The following is a 14,715-nucleotide window of genomic DNA, read 5'->3' on the forward strand; positions in this document are numbered from 1 at the left end:
CTGCCTACCCCAACTCCCAGAAGGCAAAGCCAGCCAATCAGATTAGAGCTTGCCAGATTGAGAAAGTGATTTCCAGCGTGTGCAATATGCATCAGACAGTCAGTGTATAGACCTCTTTAGATATGAATGATTAAATGCTATTTAGCATTTTTTTTCTCCAAATATTAATTTGAACCTTTAAAGTATGAAATAATCAGTAACTAATCTTATGTGAAGAAGTTCAGACCATCCAAATTAAAGAAAGGTTATTTAATCAGGAATCTACAAAATATTTTTTTAGATATATCTGTTCAAGCAGTACAGACTTATATAACTTAGTACAACAGAATCATATTAGCAAAAGATAATTAAACTATAAACTTTCTTTTAAATGAATACTATGCAGGTTCCAAAGCTTAGTATGCTGCATATATGTTTATATTGAAGTAGTTTTTAATTCTTAATTCTGGGTCTGTCCAATTATTGTCATTAATAGTGATCATATTATCTGCACAACAGAGTCTATGCTCTTTAAGTACATAATCTCAGATTTAAATGAGTTAGTAAGTGAACAGAAAGTCCAGCAGAAGTAAGTGTGGGTCTGGTGCTGCAAAGAACCTCTCACGAGCATGTGTTATTCCTCACATTCTTCTTTCTCTTGGGTGCACTTCTTCTGGACCTCTTCTTCACAGACTAAAATAGAAATTAAGCTGTACTTATACCCTTTGACACATAATTGTCAGAATCGTGAAAGAGAACTCACCTTTAATGTAGCCATTTTTGGATGGGACACATCCTCGAAGTGTCTATGAACACTTACTACCTGTTGCAGAGATCCACAGTTTATTATTTTTTCAGCTTTTTGGAGTGGCCACATATTAATGCTGTATAGTACAATGATACAGTGCAATGGTAGTAAATGACAATATCATGGTTCCATTTTGAGAAATTGTGCTATTATTGTATAATTTGTGTATATCATCACTTTGATCTTTTGTGATTTAAAATGTTATTGTGACTGTCATGGATATGTACCTGTAGTGGGTTAGTTGCGTGGTTGAGGGAAAGGAGTGAGTAAGAGCCAATACGAGACCTTTGCGGCTTCTTCTTACTGGTATTCAAATGTCGCCTCGACCTGTCGGTCTAAAGCACAGAACAAAACGTTACATGTTCCAACTCTCTCGTTTTCTGCCCAGGCCAGTGTACGAAATGTTTTTCTCTTCTGTTAGGCTACATTAATGTGTTTCTCACTTGAATGAGTGTGTTCGGAGATCCTTTGACTGAGTAAGATCCAGGCCGTTGAGTGAGTTGAGCTTGTCTTCGCATCCTTACCTGAGAACAGAGAATGGCAAATTGGCAAATTTGCCTTATGATCCATTGTCACATTATAAACGTTTATTATTTCAAAAAACTATGTTCTTTCTGTTTCTATTCATCAAACAAACCATAAATAAAATTGTATCACAGTTTTCAAAAAAATAAGGAGCACAAATGTTTTCAACAATGATAGTAATAAATGTTTCTAGAGCCCCAAATCAGTATATTATTTCATATCATATATCAAGTGACACTAAAGACTGGAGTAATGACTGTTGAATGCTTTGCCATCACGGGAATAAATTCAATTTTAAAATATATTCGTTTTCACAGTTTTTATTGTATTTTTGATCAAATAAATATAGCCTTGGTGAACATATGAGATTTTTGAAAAACAAACAAAATTTTACTGACCCTAAACTTTTAAACTATGCCATAGACTCACCAGAGAAGAGAAGGGCTCTTCTTCAACCTATAAAAGGACATGAAAGAGGATTATTATTGGGATATGAATTATTTTAACAGCAACATATTGATCCAAACTAGTGTTTATCTGGCCTCCACAGTTGGTTTTGTAAAGATGGCAGTCTTTGGAGGTTGTTTGTTTAAAAATAAAATCCACAATAGTGACCGTTTGAGCCAGGCATTTGGTTTCCTTTCTCTGGAGAGTGTATATTACCAAATAAATATTGATCAAAGCTCTGATAATTGTCCACTATATATTACCACTCAGTGCAATTAATACTTGTCTTCACGACGAGCCACTGTTTAGTTTTATTAAATTATTTATTTGTTCATCCTTTTAAAACTTCTTTAAAGTAACTAAAATAAATACCCAGATAAATAAGATTAAACTTTCTCAGCACTCCTACTTTTTCCTCCATTCCATCCCTCTCTTTCCACCTCTATTTTTTAAAATGTACTGCATTCCTTTAAAATAATTTAAACAGTAAAGAAGCACAGCGTTTATGATGTTTCTTTCTTTGTTAACCAGCCACATCTACCAGAGATCAGCACATATTTCAGAACGCCAAGAAAGAGAAAGCATTGTTTTCCAAGTACTGTTGAACTATGAAAATTCGTCTGAACCTACCAAATTGAAGCTGAAGTGCAATCTTAGAGAGTACATGTGTGTTTGTGTGATAGTTCACGCACTGGTGTGTATTCATGTCTGTATGTTAACTCTGAACTTGAGACAGAGGAAATGGAAAACTTAGTAAGTGGAAAGTCAAGTACCACTCTGGCACTTTGAAATGCCATGGAAAGTTGGATACATCTGTTATTTTCAGGGTATTTTAGGATGACAGACTATTGAGTCACAGCTTTTCAGACTCCACAGTAGCAAAGAGTAAAATGACATCTGTCTCTGTGGTTCTGACCCTTCAAACACATCTGGTCAGTGTCTTTACTGCCTCCTTTAATATCTAAAAATACTCATAATGCCTCATGGCCAGTACAATATCCCTATTCTCTTGCTTTGCCATTGTGACACAAAACCAAGCTGGAATGGAAACTTGTGGTTTAGCATTCCAGTGCTTCTACTGTAGACCACAAGCTACAAATTGAGTCTTGTTTCGTATAGTGAGTTCAGTGAGTTGCCTGAAATTAACTTAAGCATAGTTGTATGTTGAAGTATTGTGTAATTAATGTGCTGTTAATATGTAATTAATGTGTTATAATTGTGTGATTACACAAGCAAACCCAACTGTACAAGTACCACTAAAGAGTTGTATCTCAGGTGAAGAAAACACTTTAAGCAAACTATGATGCATCCCGAATTGAGTGTATTGCATTTTCCAGCCATACAAGATCTCAAACCAGACCTTACCTTGACCTCTGTAACCTGTGTGCTGGCACAGTCCACACTTCTTCCTGTGCAGTCCACAGCATATGTAAGCAGACAACCCTGAAGACCAAGCAGACAGACCCATAGCATTGTGGCCATAGCTGCAAGAACGTGCTCGTGTGTTAAGAGACCAGTGGCTCTGTGGAGCTCCCTCTCTTAGTGCAATAGTTTTATACTCCCAGTCCTAATGGAGACCAGATGGAGATGAGAGAGAAAAGACCATGCCAACCACACGCACACACATACACACACATCCGCAGTTGTCTACATAGCAGAGAAACCTCGAACATATTCAAGCAGTTAGAAGAAGAGGAACCCAAAAGCTTGCAACCACAGAAAACACACATTCTTATAATTCGTAGACAAATATATCATACACGCTAGCAAATAGATAATGTCAGTTCAATTTATCTAGACCAAGAATACAGAAAAAGATTGCTGTAACTGTAATGTAAAAAAGGTAAACTTTTGTTCCAAAAGTTTTTAAGACATAGAGGAATGTGTGGGGTTTAGCAGCTTTCTGTGGTCACATAATAATCACATTCCAGTCTCTGAGAAACATAGTGAGGGTGCTTTGAAGTTACTGTGTTCTTATACGAGAAAAGGCATGTTCAAAGTCTTCACAGATAAAATAATTACAAAGCTGTTTAATAAACAAAACACATGGACATATTCACACTTACAGACACACATTTAAATATCAGACCCATGGCATGGCAAAGGCAAACATCCAGACATCCAGACAAAGGAAAACATCCAGTCTCAGGGCTGAAGAGACGGCCAGGAACACTGGTTTGGCAGCTTCTAGAATTTCAGATTTACTTCTAAAAGACCTTGCTTCCCCTATGTCTCTCTCACACATACACACACACACACACACTGTAGGGTGTATTAGAAACCTCATATAGGTAAAGCTAGAAGTTTTTGTACCCTGAGATAGACTATTATTTTAGTCATGGAGACTATAGAGAATCAGATGGTGTGCGATATATCCTTAAAAAAATATGCTGGGTTCAATACAAACACATATGGCATATTGTTGATTGCCACAAAATTAATGGTAACACTTTATAAAAAACTTAATAAAGAAAAAACTTTTTTTCTATTGAATTGCCAAATTTCAACTGAACTGTGATTTTAGTGTGAGGGGAGAGTTGAAATGTTATTTGTCGTAGTCATTGTAAAAATACTGTTGATTGACTTTAACTTTTATAGAACCTAAAATATTCCATATAAGAAAAGTAAGTAAGTGGTTGTCAAGATGTTGCTATGCGGTTGCTAGGGTTTTCAGTTTCTAGGCTGTTGCTATGTGATTTCTTGTCAAGTCAAGTCAACTTTATTTATATAGCGCTTTTAACAATGTAGATTGTTTCAAAGCAGCTTTACAGTGTTAAACAGGAAAATAATGCAGCATAATTTTATTCAGCTGTATAGCCATTCTGGAGAAAACGCTGATGTCATCAGTTCATTTCAATTATCATACAGTGACAGTGTGGGCTTTAGATCAATAATTAGATCAGTAATTTAGTTTATATGGTTAATTTAGTTTATTAATTTATTTCGATGTTTAGTTGAAAAACAACTAAATCATAACACACAACTTCTTGTGTGTTATGTTATGGATGGCTAGGCGATTACATTCTGTTCTGAGTAAAAAGAGCAAACCCCTAGGTCTCTGTGATTGTAATCTTTATAGATAGCACTGTAAATGTATTGAATTTTTTTTTTTTACCTGTTTAATCCAACCTGGTCTCATTGTGAAAATGTACCTCTGGCAACGTTTTTGCAAACCGCCAAAATACGTACCAATAAGTACATATCTCTGCAGTTTCAAAGTGAAATGAACACTAGAGGCAGTAAAACAGCAAGCACTTTTTATCGTTTTTTTTTTCCCATGTAAATGAATAAATTTTGGAGTTTGCGTCACTTAATCTGCTCCATATGCTCTGCTTTTTTTTATATAATAAGTTTGCTCAGTAGCTCAGCTGGTACAGATTTGTACTTGTAATAATGAAAGCTCAAGTACGAATCCCGTGAAAGACAAGTCATGATAAAAGAGCTCAAAGATGAGTTCACACAAGCTAACAAGACATGGTTATTATTGTATTTTTGTCACATTTGCTTTTGTTAACACTATCGGTTAGGTTTAGGGTTTAGTGTAGGTGTACGTTAAAAAAACAATGTCACAAAACGTCAGATTGACGCTCATCTGTTCCGGGAAAAAAACGAAGCTTTTGGCGGCACCCAGTGGACATATCACTTTGAAACTGCAGTGATATGTACATATTGGTACGTATTTTGGGGTTTGCAAAAACGTTGCCAGAGGTACATTTTCGCAATGAGACCAGGCTGGTTTAATCATTTGCCAAGAGAAATCTGCACTGTAAACCCAAATAAGTTGGCAAAACTAAAAAAAAAAAAAAAATAGGCGGTAAGCCGAACGTGCAGATTTATTTTAATTGCTCTGAACTTGAGATATTTGAGTAAGCTTATTCATTTAACTTAAAAATATAATGTAGTCTAAAATTTTTAGTAGTGGAAAGTTGACTAGCTTTAGTTAATTCAATAAATGGTACCTTGCTAATTGTTTACACAATGCATTGGTATAGCATTGGCATTGCATAGCACTTGCTGAATGAGGACAGCACAATAATATATTTAACATAAATCTGTTCTCAAACTAAACTCATGCTCCACTCATCACCATGATGGTAACTGTTATGTATGTAAATACGACTCTTACTTGTGCTAGATTTAATTCTTTATTGTGTTCGCCAACCCGTCTCACATTTCGAACAGTCGTCAAACATTCAACGTTAACGTCACTTCACGTTCCCCAACCCTTAAATTAACCGGCATTCATCTTATTAATGTAACAAACACATTACTTTAACTAAACATCAGGTTATTAGACTAATTAAGCATGCAACAGTAACTCTACAAAAAACAAACATAACAGAAACTCTTTTAAACTAGCATAACAAAACATTAAACACTACTAAATCTCCCACTTAACGTTAATCTGTGACAAAAACAAAACAAACAAACTTAATACTTAACTATAATACTTAATTTTGGCAGTCGGTGGAGAGCAACTGTGCTCGACTGCAGAATCCGACACGTCCGCCTTGCTATCGCGAGAGTTTTTTGACACACGTCAACATGACATCAGAGCAAATCGGACCATGTTCGGACACATTTCTAATCGGCATGCATCTCGCAGTGATCACCGGTGATCGGTTTTGAGCAGATTTTGCTAATCTCAAATGAGCCTATTTTTAACTTTGACCGCGGCGTGCGCGCTGCGCTTGCGCTTTGATCGACGCAGCAACAAAACGTCCTCGCACGCCGCAAGCCATTGAAATGCATGGGTTTCATAACTTCAACTACAACAACAATGATAATAATTATAACGATATAATTATTTAAAAGATTAATAAAATATATTAATATAATTATAAATAATAATAGAGGCTATTGTTCATAAAGTATATTGTAGTTGTCTAAACTTTATTTTACAAATGATATGATATTATATTATTATTTTAAATAAGCAGACTGAGTGCGTGCATAGTTTTAAGGCAAGTCGACCATATATTTTAGAATTCCACAACAGCATACTATTGAGACTGTATAATCATTTAGGTGGTGTAATTGTTGAGTTAAAGTAAAAACAAGTAAAGAAACCGTCTCGGTTTCATATGTAACCCTCGATCCCTGAAGGAGGGAATGGAGACGTACGTCGGAACTGACCGACGAATTGGGACCTGTTTTCAGAGACCGACCTACTTCGAGTAATTAAAACGAGCCAATGAACATTGGCATGCGATCACGCATTCCATGCACCGCCCCGCGTTGCGGGTATAAATAAGGAAGTGGAAGTGCCGCATACCGTTTTTAACTGAGGAGCCGAGATAAGTGGCTCGGGCCTTCAGCTGAAGCACAGCACCTGGCGACGGGACGTACGTCTCCGTTCCCTCCTTCAGGGAACAAGGGTTACATACGTAACCGAGACGTTCCCTTTCAGTCGGTCATGTTCGACGTACGTCGGAACTGACCGACGAATTGGGATCCCTACCAACACGCCAGGATGCTGGCCCTTCCAGCGTCCTGCCTGAGCTCGCTGGACCACTCCTATGTTAGAGTGGGAGTCAGGGCTCCCGGCAGGGAAGGACAGTCACTGCTGTTCCTGCAAGACCCACTCAGTGTGACTATTGGATAACGCTGGGAAAGCGTGCCCGTCTTGGGAGATGGTACGCTGCGGAGCCACGTCCTTCAATGGAAGGAGAGGTGGAATACACATAAGGACTAACCTAACAGGGTAGTGCAACATATGGCAGTCTCTGGAGTGGACCCAACCTGGTTCCAGGGGGGGAAGAACACACCCAGAGACGACAGAGGAAGCTCTGTCGAGGGAAAGACACGGGGCTAGCCGAGTAGGGTAGCTGGTACCGTGGAGAATACACATATGGGGTAGCCGTGAGGGGACCGCAACATATGGAACCCAGCCTACACACACGTTCCACAAGCATACAGGTGCAGGCCTGGCGTCAGACGGCCGCCACGTCTGACACCGAAGGGGTGACGGAGGAACTCACAGGGTTAGCCGTTTTCCGGGGTACACAACTGGAGCAGAATAGACGCACGTATCCGGCCCAGAGGGCGAGAATGCTGGAGATACCGGCTCTACACGGAGGCTATAAAATCTAGCGAACGTATTAGGTGTCGCCCAGCCCGCAGCTCTACATATATCTGTCGGCGAGGCGCCTTGAGCCAACGCCCAGGAAGAAGCATCACTCCTTGTTGAGTGTGCTCGCAACCCGAATGGGCAAGGTACGTCTTGGGACTGGTAAGCCAAGACTATGGCATCCACTATCCAGTGGGCCATCCTCTGCTTGGAGACAGCCTTTCCCTTCTGCTGGCCTCCGTAACAGATGAAGAGCTGCTGTGAGGATCTGAAGCTCTGAGTCCGGTCAACGTAAGCGCGAAGAGCGCAGACGGGACATAACAGAGCTAGGGCTGGGTCTGCCTCCTCCGAAGGCAGCGCTTGCAGGTGCACCACCTGGTCCCGAAAGGGAGTGGTAGGAACCTTGGGCACGTATCCAGGCCGGATGGATACGTGAGAGTTGGCCGGCCCGAATTCTAGGCACGATTCGTCGACCGAGAGTGCATGCAGGTCCCCTACCCTCTTGATTGAAGCCAATGTAATCAGGAGAACTGTCTTCATGGACAGGATTTTTAGCTCAACAGACTGCAAAGGTTCAAATGGAGGACCCTGAAGTGCTCTGAGCACCAGGGCTAAGTCCCAAGAGGGTTTAGTCTCCTCGCACCTCTGAGGAACCTGACGATTAAGTCGTGCTCACCTAAGGATTTACCGTGTACTGCATCGTGATACGCCGCTATTGCTGCGACGTATACTTTGAGGGTGGAGGGAAACAGCCTTAGCTCCAACCCATCCTGCAGGAAGGAAAGCACAACGTTAATCGAACACTTTCGGGGGTCTTCCCGGTGGGAAGAGCACCACTCGACGAACAGGTTCCACTTCAGAGAGTAGAGGCGCCTCGTAGAGGGGGCTCTAGCTGAAGCGATGGTGTCTACCACTGCTTGTGGTAGGCCACCTAGAACCTCCGCGTCCCGTCCAGGGACCAGACATGGAGATTCCAGAGGTCTGGACGCGGGTGCCATAGAGTGCCCTGCCCCTGAGAAAGCAGGTCCTTCCTCAGGGGGATCGGCCAGGGAGGGGCTGTCGCGAGGAGTGTGAGTTCTGGGAACCAGGTCCGGTTGGGCCAGTAGGGCGCAACTAACAAGACCTGCTCCTCGTCCTCCCTGACCTTGCACAGTGTCTGTGCGAGAAGGCTCACTGGGGGAAATGCATATTTGCGTAGGTCCCGGGGCCAGCTATGAGCCAGTGCATCTGTGCCTAAGGTACCTCCGGTCAGGGAGTAGTACCACTGGCAATGGGTCGTGTCCGGAGAAGCGAACAGGTCTACCTGTGCAACTCCGAAGTGGTCCCATATCAGCTGGACGCTCCGGGGGTGGAGTCGCCATTCGCCCGGAGGTGTCGACTGGCGAGAGAGCTCGTCGGCTGTCTGGTTCAGCGCACCTGGGATGTGAATGGCACGAAGTGACCTCACAAACTTCTGACTCCACAGGAGGAGATGGCGGGCGAGCCGGAGCATGCAACGGAAGCGTAGACCACCCTGACGGTTGATGTACGCAACGGCCTCAGTGCTGTCCGAACGGACCAGTACGTGCTTGCCCCGAAGCGGTTTCTTGAACCGGGCCAGGGCAAGACGTACCGCCAGTAACTCTAGGCAATTGATATGCCAACGCAGTTGGGGCCCCGTCCACAGACCTGAAACTGCGTGCCCGTTGTACGTGGCCCCCCAGCCCGTGGATGAGATATCCGTGAAGACAACAGCATCGTTTTTCCACTTCCTGATCTCATACAGAGCAGACGTGCCTTCTATCTGCTCCCCGCTCTGCTTTGGCGCTGATCTTTTTGTCTTTTTTTCTTGACTCCCTGCTTGCTGGACTCCTGAAAATACTGAAATGGAATTAATTAACTGGTCTCTCAGCACGATTGACAAGATTTTCTCACTGAGGAAGGGTACTCCGGGAGAACCCACCTGCCCGGACGGGACCTTCCCCGCGGGCTACACGCGGGACGCCTGGAACAACTGGCAAGTCCTGTGCCTGGAAGTCCTGTCCGTGGAGGATATTGAGGATTTATTCATAATTGGCATTATGATAGTGGGGTTCCTATTTCTCGGCCTTGGGATTGCCCTGACCTATCGAAAAATGGGTAAGACAGCTGCCAGTAAATTCACCCAGCCGCTGTCTGTAGAAATTAAAGAGTGCTTCGTGGATGTGTGTGACCGACTGAAGGTATTAGATCAAAGAGTGACATTGATTGAGGAGCTGTATCGTAACATCTCAGCCCGGACTGCGGAGACGCAGGGAAGAGTGGGCTCCATCGGGGGTCAGGCTAGTGAACTGCTACGCAGTATGTCTGGTCTGACCATGAAATTGGATGAAATGTCCAGGTCCATTCATGAACCGGACGCTCGCCGCTGACGCTGAGGATCAGAACGGATTGATTGATTATGGTCTGGAAAATTACAGAAGATCAGCTAAATGGATTAAGATATTTTCCCTCATCCCAACGTCCAGCCTGTCCCTATCTCTCGGTTGGGAGGTCAGCTTGACAGCTGGGTCCTGCTATCTTGCTTTCGTTCCCTGTGCACGGCCATATCTCCTTTCAAGGACAAGCCACAGAACTGAACTTTGAAAACATCTTAAGTTATGGCTAACATTCTCACACAACACAGGAAGCTTCAAGACTCTTACTCGCATCATACACACCTCACCCCATCCCTGCCCCCCATCCAACCGTCTGCCTCCCCTTTCCTCCTTCCTATCTCCCTTACTATTCCCAACAAAAAATACCATCACGTGACCACGTGTACTGTGTGTACTATGTATGTAATGTCTGCATGTATGCTTAGCAATCTGCATTTCTTTATTTCTGGAGAGCGTGTGGCGGCGCTTTAAATAGCTGCGGCTCGGAGGCTTGCTCCAAACTTCATTTCGTTGCATTGTACTTGTACATGTGTAATGACAATAAACTTGAATCTCATCTCATCTCATCATCGTGCAACCAGCGTTGAAGCGGTCTCATATGAAGCAATCTGAGTGGCGTTACCGTGGCTGCAGATCCCATATGCCCCAGGAGCCTCTGAAAGAATTTCAGTGGGACCTCTGTCCTGCCTTTGAACGTATTCAAGCAGTTCAACACTGACCGGACGCGCTCTGGAGTGAGGCATGCTGTCCGGCTGACTGAATCCAGCTCCATACCGAGATAAGAGATCCTCTGTGCGGGGCAGAGTTTGACCCAAAGTCCCAACAGGCTGAGGTGACTGAGCACCATGTCCCTGTGTTCGCACAACTGCTCCCGAGACTGGGCGAGTACAAGCCAGTCGTCGAGATAGTTGAGTAGGCAAACGCCGCGTTCTCTGAGTGGAACAATGGCTCCCTCGACGACCTTCGTGAAGACGCGAGGCGACAGGGACAGCCCGAAGGGCAAGACTTTGTACTGATATGCCTTCCCCTTGAACGCAAAGCGTAGGAACTGTCTGTGTCGAGGAAGGATAGAGACATGAAAGTACGCGTCCTTCAGGTCGATCGCTGCGATCTCGGGGACGGATGCATTGGAAAATGCGTTTCTGCGTTAACATTTTGAACGGGAGCTTGTGCAGGGCCCGATTTAGAATGCGCAGGTCCAAGATTGGCCTTAACCCACCCCCTTTCTTGGGTACAATGAAGTAGGGGCTGTAGAACCCCGACCTCATATCGGCAGGAGGAACCGGCTCGACCGCCCCCTTCGCCAGCAGGACATCGATCTCGGACCGCAAGACATGGGCATCGCTGCTCCGCACGGAGGTGGAGAGGATGCCCTTGTACTTGGGAGGCCGGCGTGCGAATTGAATCGCATAGCCGAGTCTGATGGTACGGATGAGCCAGCGAGATGGCCTGGGGAGACCTAGCCAGGCCCCCAGAGACCGAACTAGTGGGACCAACGGCACCACAGACGTACCCGGGGTGAGGCAGCGAGGTGGAGTATTCAGACCCGACTCGGGAGGCCCGGAGGCGGCCCAGAGTGTTGCCTGAATACTCCAGGTGGGGCAGAGAGTGGGTGAGAAGGCCTGGGGGCGTCCTCGGTGCCCACTCTGCTGCCCCCTGGCGAGGGGTGAGAGGGAAGGAAAGGAGTTGCAAGGTCCGGGGGCGTCGCGCACTGCCAACCTGTCCCTCTCGGGACTCAGGGAGGGAGGAAACTGCTCTTTTATTGAGAATGTGGGTACCATACGGATGTTACGTACGGATGTTCATACGGATGTTCATACAGTACCAGTCTTGACATTCTCCCCCCGGTGCGGACACCACCTCCCCTGGAGCAGCTCCTCTTCTCCCTGGGCTCCCCGTGTCAGGGCCGCTTGCCCTTGCGCTTGCCTGCCGACTTAGCAGGCCCCGACACAGGTTGGGCGGCACCCTTACGACCGGCACCCTGCTTCCCCGATGGTGAAGGCTGCTGCTTGTGTTTAGCAGGGGCGGAGGCGGCCACAGGGGGACACCCTCTGCGACGAGCAGGCGGAGGTGCAGCCGGCGACTGGGTGGAGGCAGCAGCAGCATGTCGCCGGGGCAGGATGTTCTTGATGGCCTCCGTCTGCTTCTGTGCCACCGAGAACTGCTGGGCGAAGCTCTCGATGGCGTCGCTGAAGAGGCCGGCCTGGCAGACAGGGGCGTTGAGGAACCGCACCTTGTCGGTTTCACGCATATCCGCCAGGTTCAGCCACAGGTGGCACTCCTGGACCACAAGAGTGGACATCGCCCGACCCAGGGTGCGTACGGCAACTTTCGTCGCCCGGAGGGCGAGGTCCGTTGCGGTACGCAGTTCCTGCATAACCCCTGGGTCGGAACAAACCTCGTGCAATTCCTTGAGCGCTTTGGCCTGGTAGACCTGCAGGAGCGCCATGGCATGCAAGGAAGATGCGGCTTCTCCACAGACTGTGTTGGCCTTGCGCGTTAGACCGGACAAGAATCTACACGCCCGGGAGGGGAGACGCGGTTGGGCCCGCCAGTCGGAAGCGGTCTTAGGACACAGTTGCATCGCAACCGACCGTTCCACTGGAGGGACCTTCATGTAACCCTTAGCCGCGCCTCCGTCGAGGGTAGTGAGGACGGAGGAGCCCGTCGATTGTGAGCGAGCGCTGTAGGGTGCTGTCCACGATTTCGTGAGCTCCTGATGCACTTCCGGAAATAAAGGTACTGGGGCGGGGTGCTGAGAACCAGCACGGTCCGTCCCGAGATACCAATCGTCCAGCCGCGAGGGTTCGGGACGCGGTGGAGGGTTCCACTCGAGCCCGACACTCGCGGCGGCCCGGGAAAGCATAGCCGTGAGCTCTGGATCAGACTCGGGCAACGCTACCACACCCGAGGGGGGCAACGCAACCGAATTCTCATCTCCAGAGTCCATTAGCTTGTCCCCCGATGCAGCTATCGATAACATGTCCTCAGCTGGAGCCCCGAAAGAAACGGGTGGCCCCCCATGGAAAGGACCACTGCGATCTTCCGGGAACTGCACCGGTCGCAGCGGAGGGGGGAGGGGAGGGGCCCAAGGAGCCTGTTGACTCGGCGGGGGTGCCCTGACCGTCACCCTCAGATCTCCACCAAAGGCATCAGCCAAAGTAGCAGCCCTCTGCTTTGCAGCGGGAGGACCACTAGATCGGGGGATGCGCAATGGGACCCCTTTTGAAGTATTGAAGCCTAGACCGTAGCACTGCGATGGTCATGTTCGCGCAGTGCGAACATGAGTCATCCACGAAAGCCGCCTCCACGTGCTGAACGCCCAAACACGAGAGACAGTGATCGTGTCCGTCAACTGGGGACAGATACTGACGACATCCAGAAACATACGGTTTGAATGACATCTTGCAAAAAAAGGCAGGGTCAAACCGTGTTACTCTTTTAGTGAGAAGAAAAACCGTTTCGACAGTGCCGAGGCACACAGGGGAAATGGCCGCGGCTCACAGCGGTTCAAAGATGCAAGCCCGCTGTGAGCACTCAAAGAGAAACCGCCCAGCGAGCTGTGATAACAGCTGCTTGTTTTCTTCCGGGTTTCGCGACCACAGCTGCAAGGCACCGTCACACCGACACTGGAACCAGAACAGGTAAGAATCTCTCCTCGCTCGTAGAAAATGCTCGGCTCCGAAGTTGAAAGCGGAATGCGGCACTTCCACTTCCTTATTTATACCCGTGACGCGGGGCGGTGCGTGGAATGCGTGATCGCATGCCAATGTTCATTGGCTCGTTTTAATTACTCGAAGTAGGTCGGTCTCTGAAAACAGATCCCAATTCGTCGGTCAGTTCCGACGTACGTCGAACGTGACCGACTGAAAGGGAACACCTTATATTTAGATGTGCATAATTAATAGGCTACACTAAAGAAAACGTTGATAAGTCAGGGAAACATATGTTTTTCCAATACTTTAACTCATCAAAATATTTCAAACAATTTCAACTAATTGTTAAAGTCAGTTTAGTATAATTCAAGTCAAAATGACATGTACAGCAATATAATTTGATTATACTTTGATTACTTATACATTTTTAAGACAGCAGCTGAACTTAAGGTTTTAAGTGTAAGTAGGTGGACTTTTTTGTCAGGTTTTTTTTTTTCTACAGGCAAATGGGCCAAAAATGATTTAACTGACACTGAAAAGTAAAAAAATTAGCAAATTTAAAAGTTATCAGACAATTAAATGCCTTAATATTGCAGGGTCACAAAAATGTACTGAGAAGGACAGATGCACATACTGCAAAGACTCCTAAGAATTAAGGAAAATAATTAAGTTTTAAGAATTAACACCCTTTAGACTCCAGTCCCACCAGATTCCAGAACTGCAACCTGTAAATCTCCAAAACTAGCCTAAAGCTATCAGAGACTGTGCTAAGGTAAGGAAGGTTGAAACATGACCAACACTTAATAAGAATTACAAGCTGTCACAAGTTAAAGG

The 14,715-nt window shown here is 45.6% G+C and overlaps 1 protein-coding gene across 2 annotated transcripts; it reads right to left on the reverse strand.

The window, feature by feature from the left end:
* Positions 1 to 236: 236 nt before the first annotated feature.
* Positions 237 to 3,331, reverse strand: LOC307119725 (uncharacterized protein). 2 transcript variants are annotated; one of them, XM_079806175.1, is made up of 6 exons: positions 3,125 to 3,331; positions 1,742 to 1,768; positions 1,231 to 1,311; positions 1,015 to 1,122; positions 743 to 802; positions 237 to 672 (listed from the first exon to the last, which is right to left on the reverse strand). In XM_079806175.1, the coding sequence occupies exons 1-6, from the start codon at positions 3,239 to 3,241 to the stop codon at positions 601 to 603; spliced, it is 465 nt and encodes a 154-aa protein (XP_079662301.1). In that variant the 5' UTR covers positions 3,242 to 3,331; the 3' UTR covers positions 237 to 600. The 2 variants fall into 2 exon arrangements, with proteins under 2 accessions (XP_079662301.1, XP_079662302.1); XM_079806176.1 differs by lacking the exon at positions 1,742 to 1,768 and having other exon boundaries at positions 3,125 to 3,281.
* Positions 3,332 to 14,715: the final 11,384 nt, after the last annotated feature.

This window comes from Gobio gobio, assembly GCF_949357685.1.
Source record: "Gobio gobio genome assembly, chromosome: 23".
Classification (NCBI taxonomy): Eukaryota; Metazoa; Chordata; class Actinopteri; order Cypriniformes; family Gobionidae; genus Gobio; species Gobio gobio.

What these genes read in the sequence shown, in the direction of transcription:
- LOC307119725 (XM_079806175.1), bottom strand. Translation starts at nt 3,241, where the DNA reads ATGGCCACAATGCTATGGGTCTGTCTGCTTGGTCTTCAGGGTTGTCTG. An exon ending in CTCCGAACACACTCATTCAA is followed by an intron (nt 1,123 to 1,230) that starts GTGAGAAACACA and finishes TCTGTGCTTTAG; the next exon opens with ACCGACAGGTCGAGGCGACA. An exon ending in ACGCAACTAACCCACTACAG is followed by an intron (nt 803 to 1,014) that starts GTACATATCCAT and finishes TCTCTGCAACAG; the next exon opens with GTAGTAAGTGTTCATAGACA.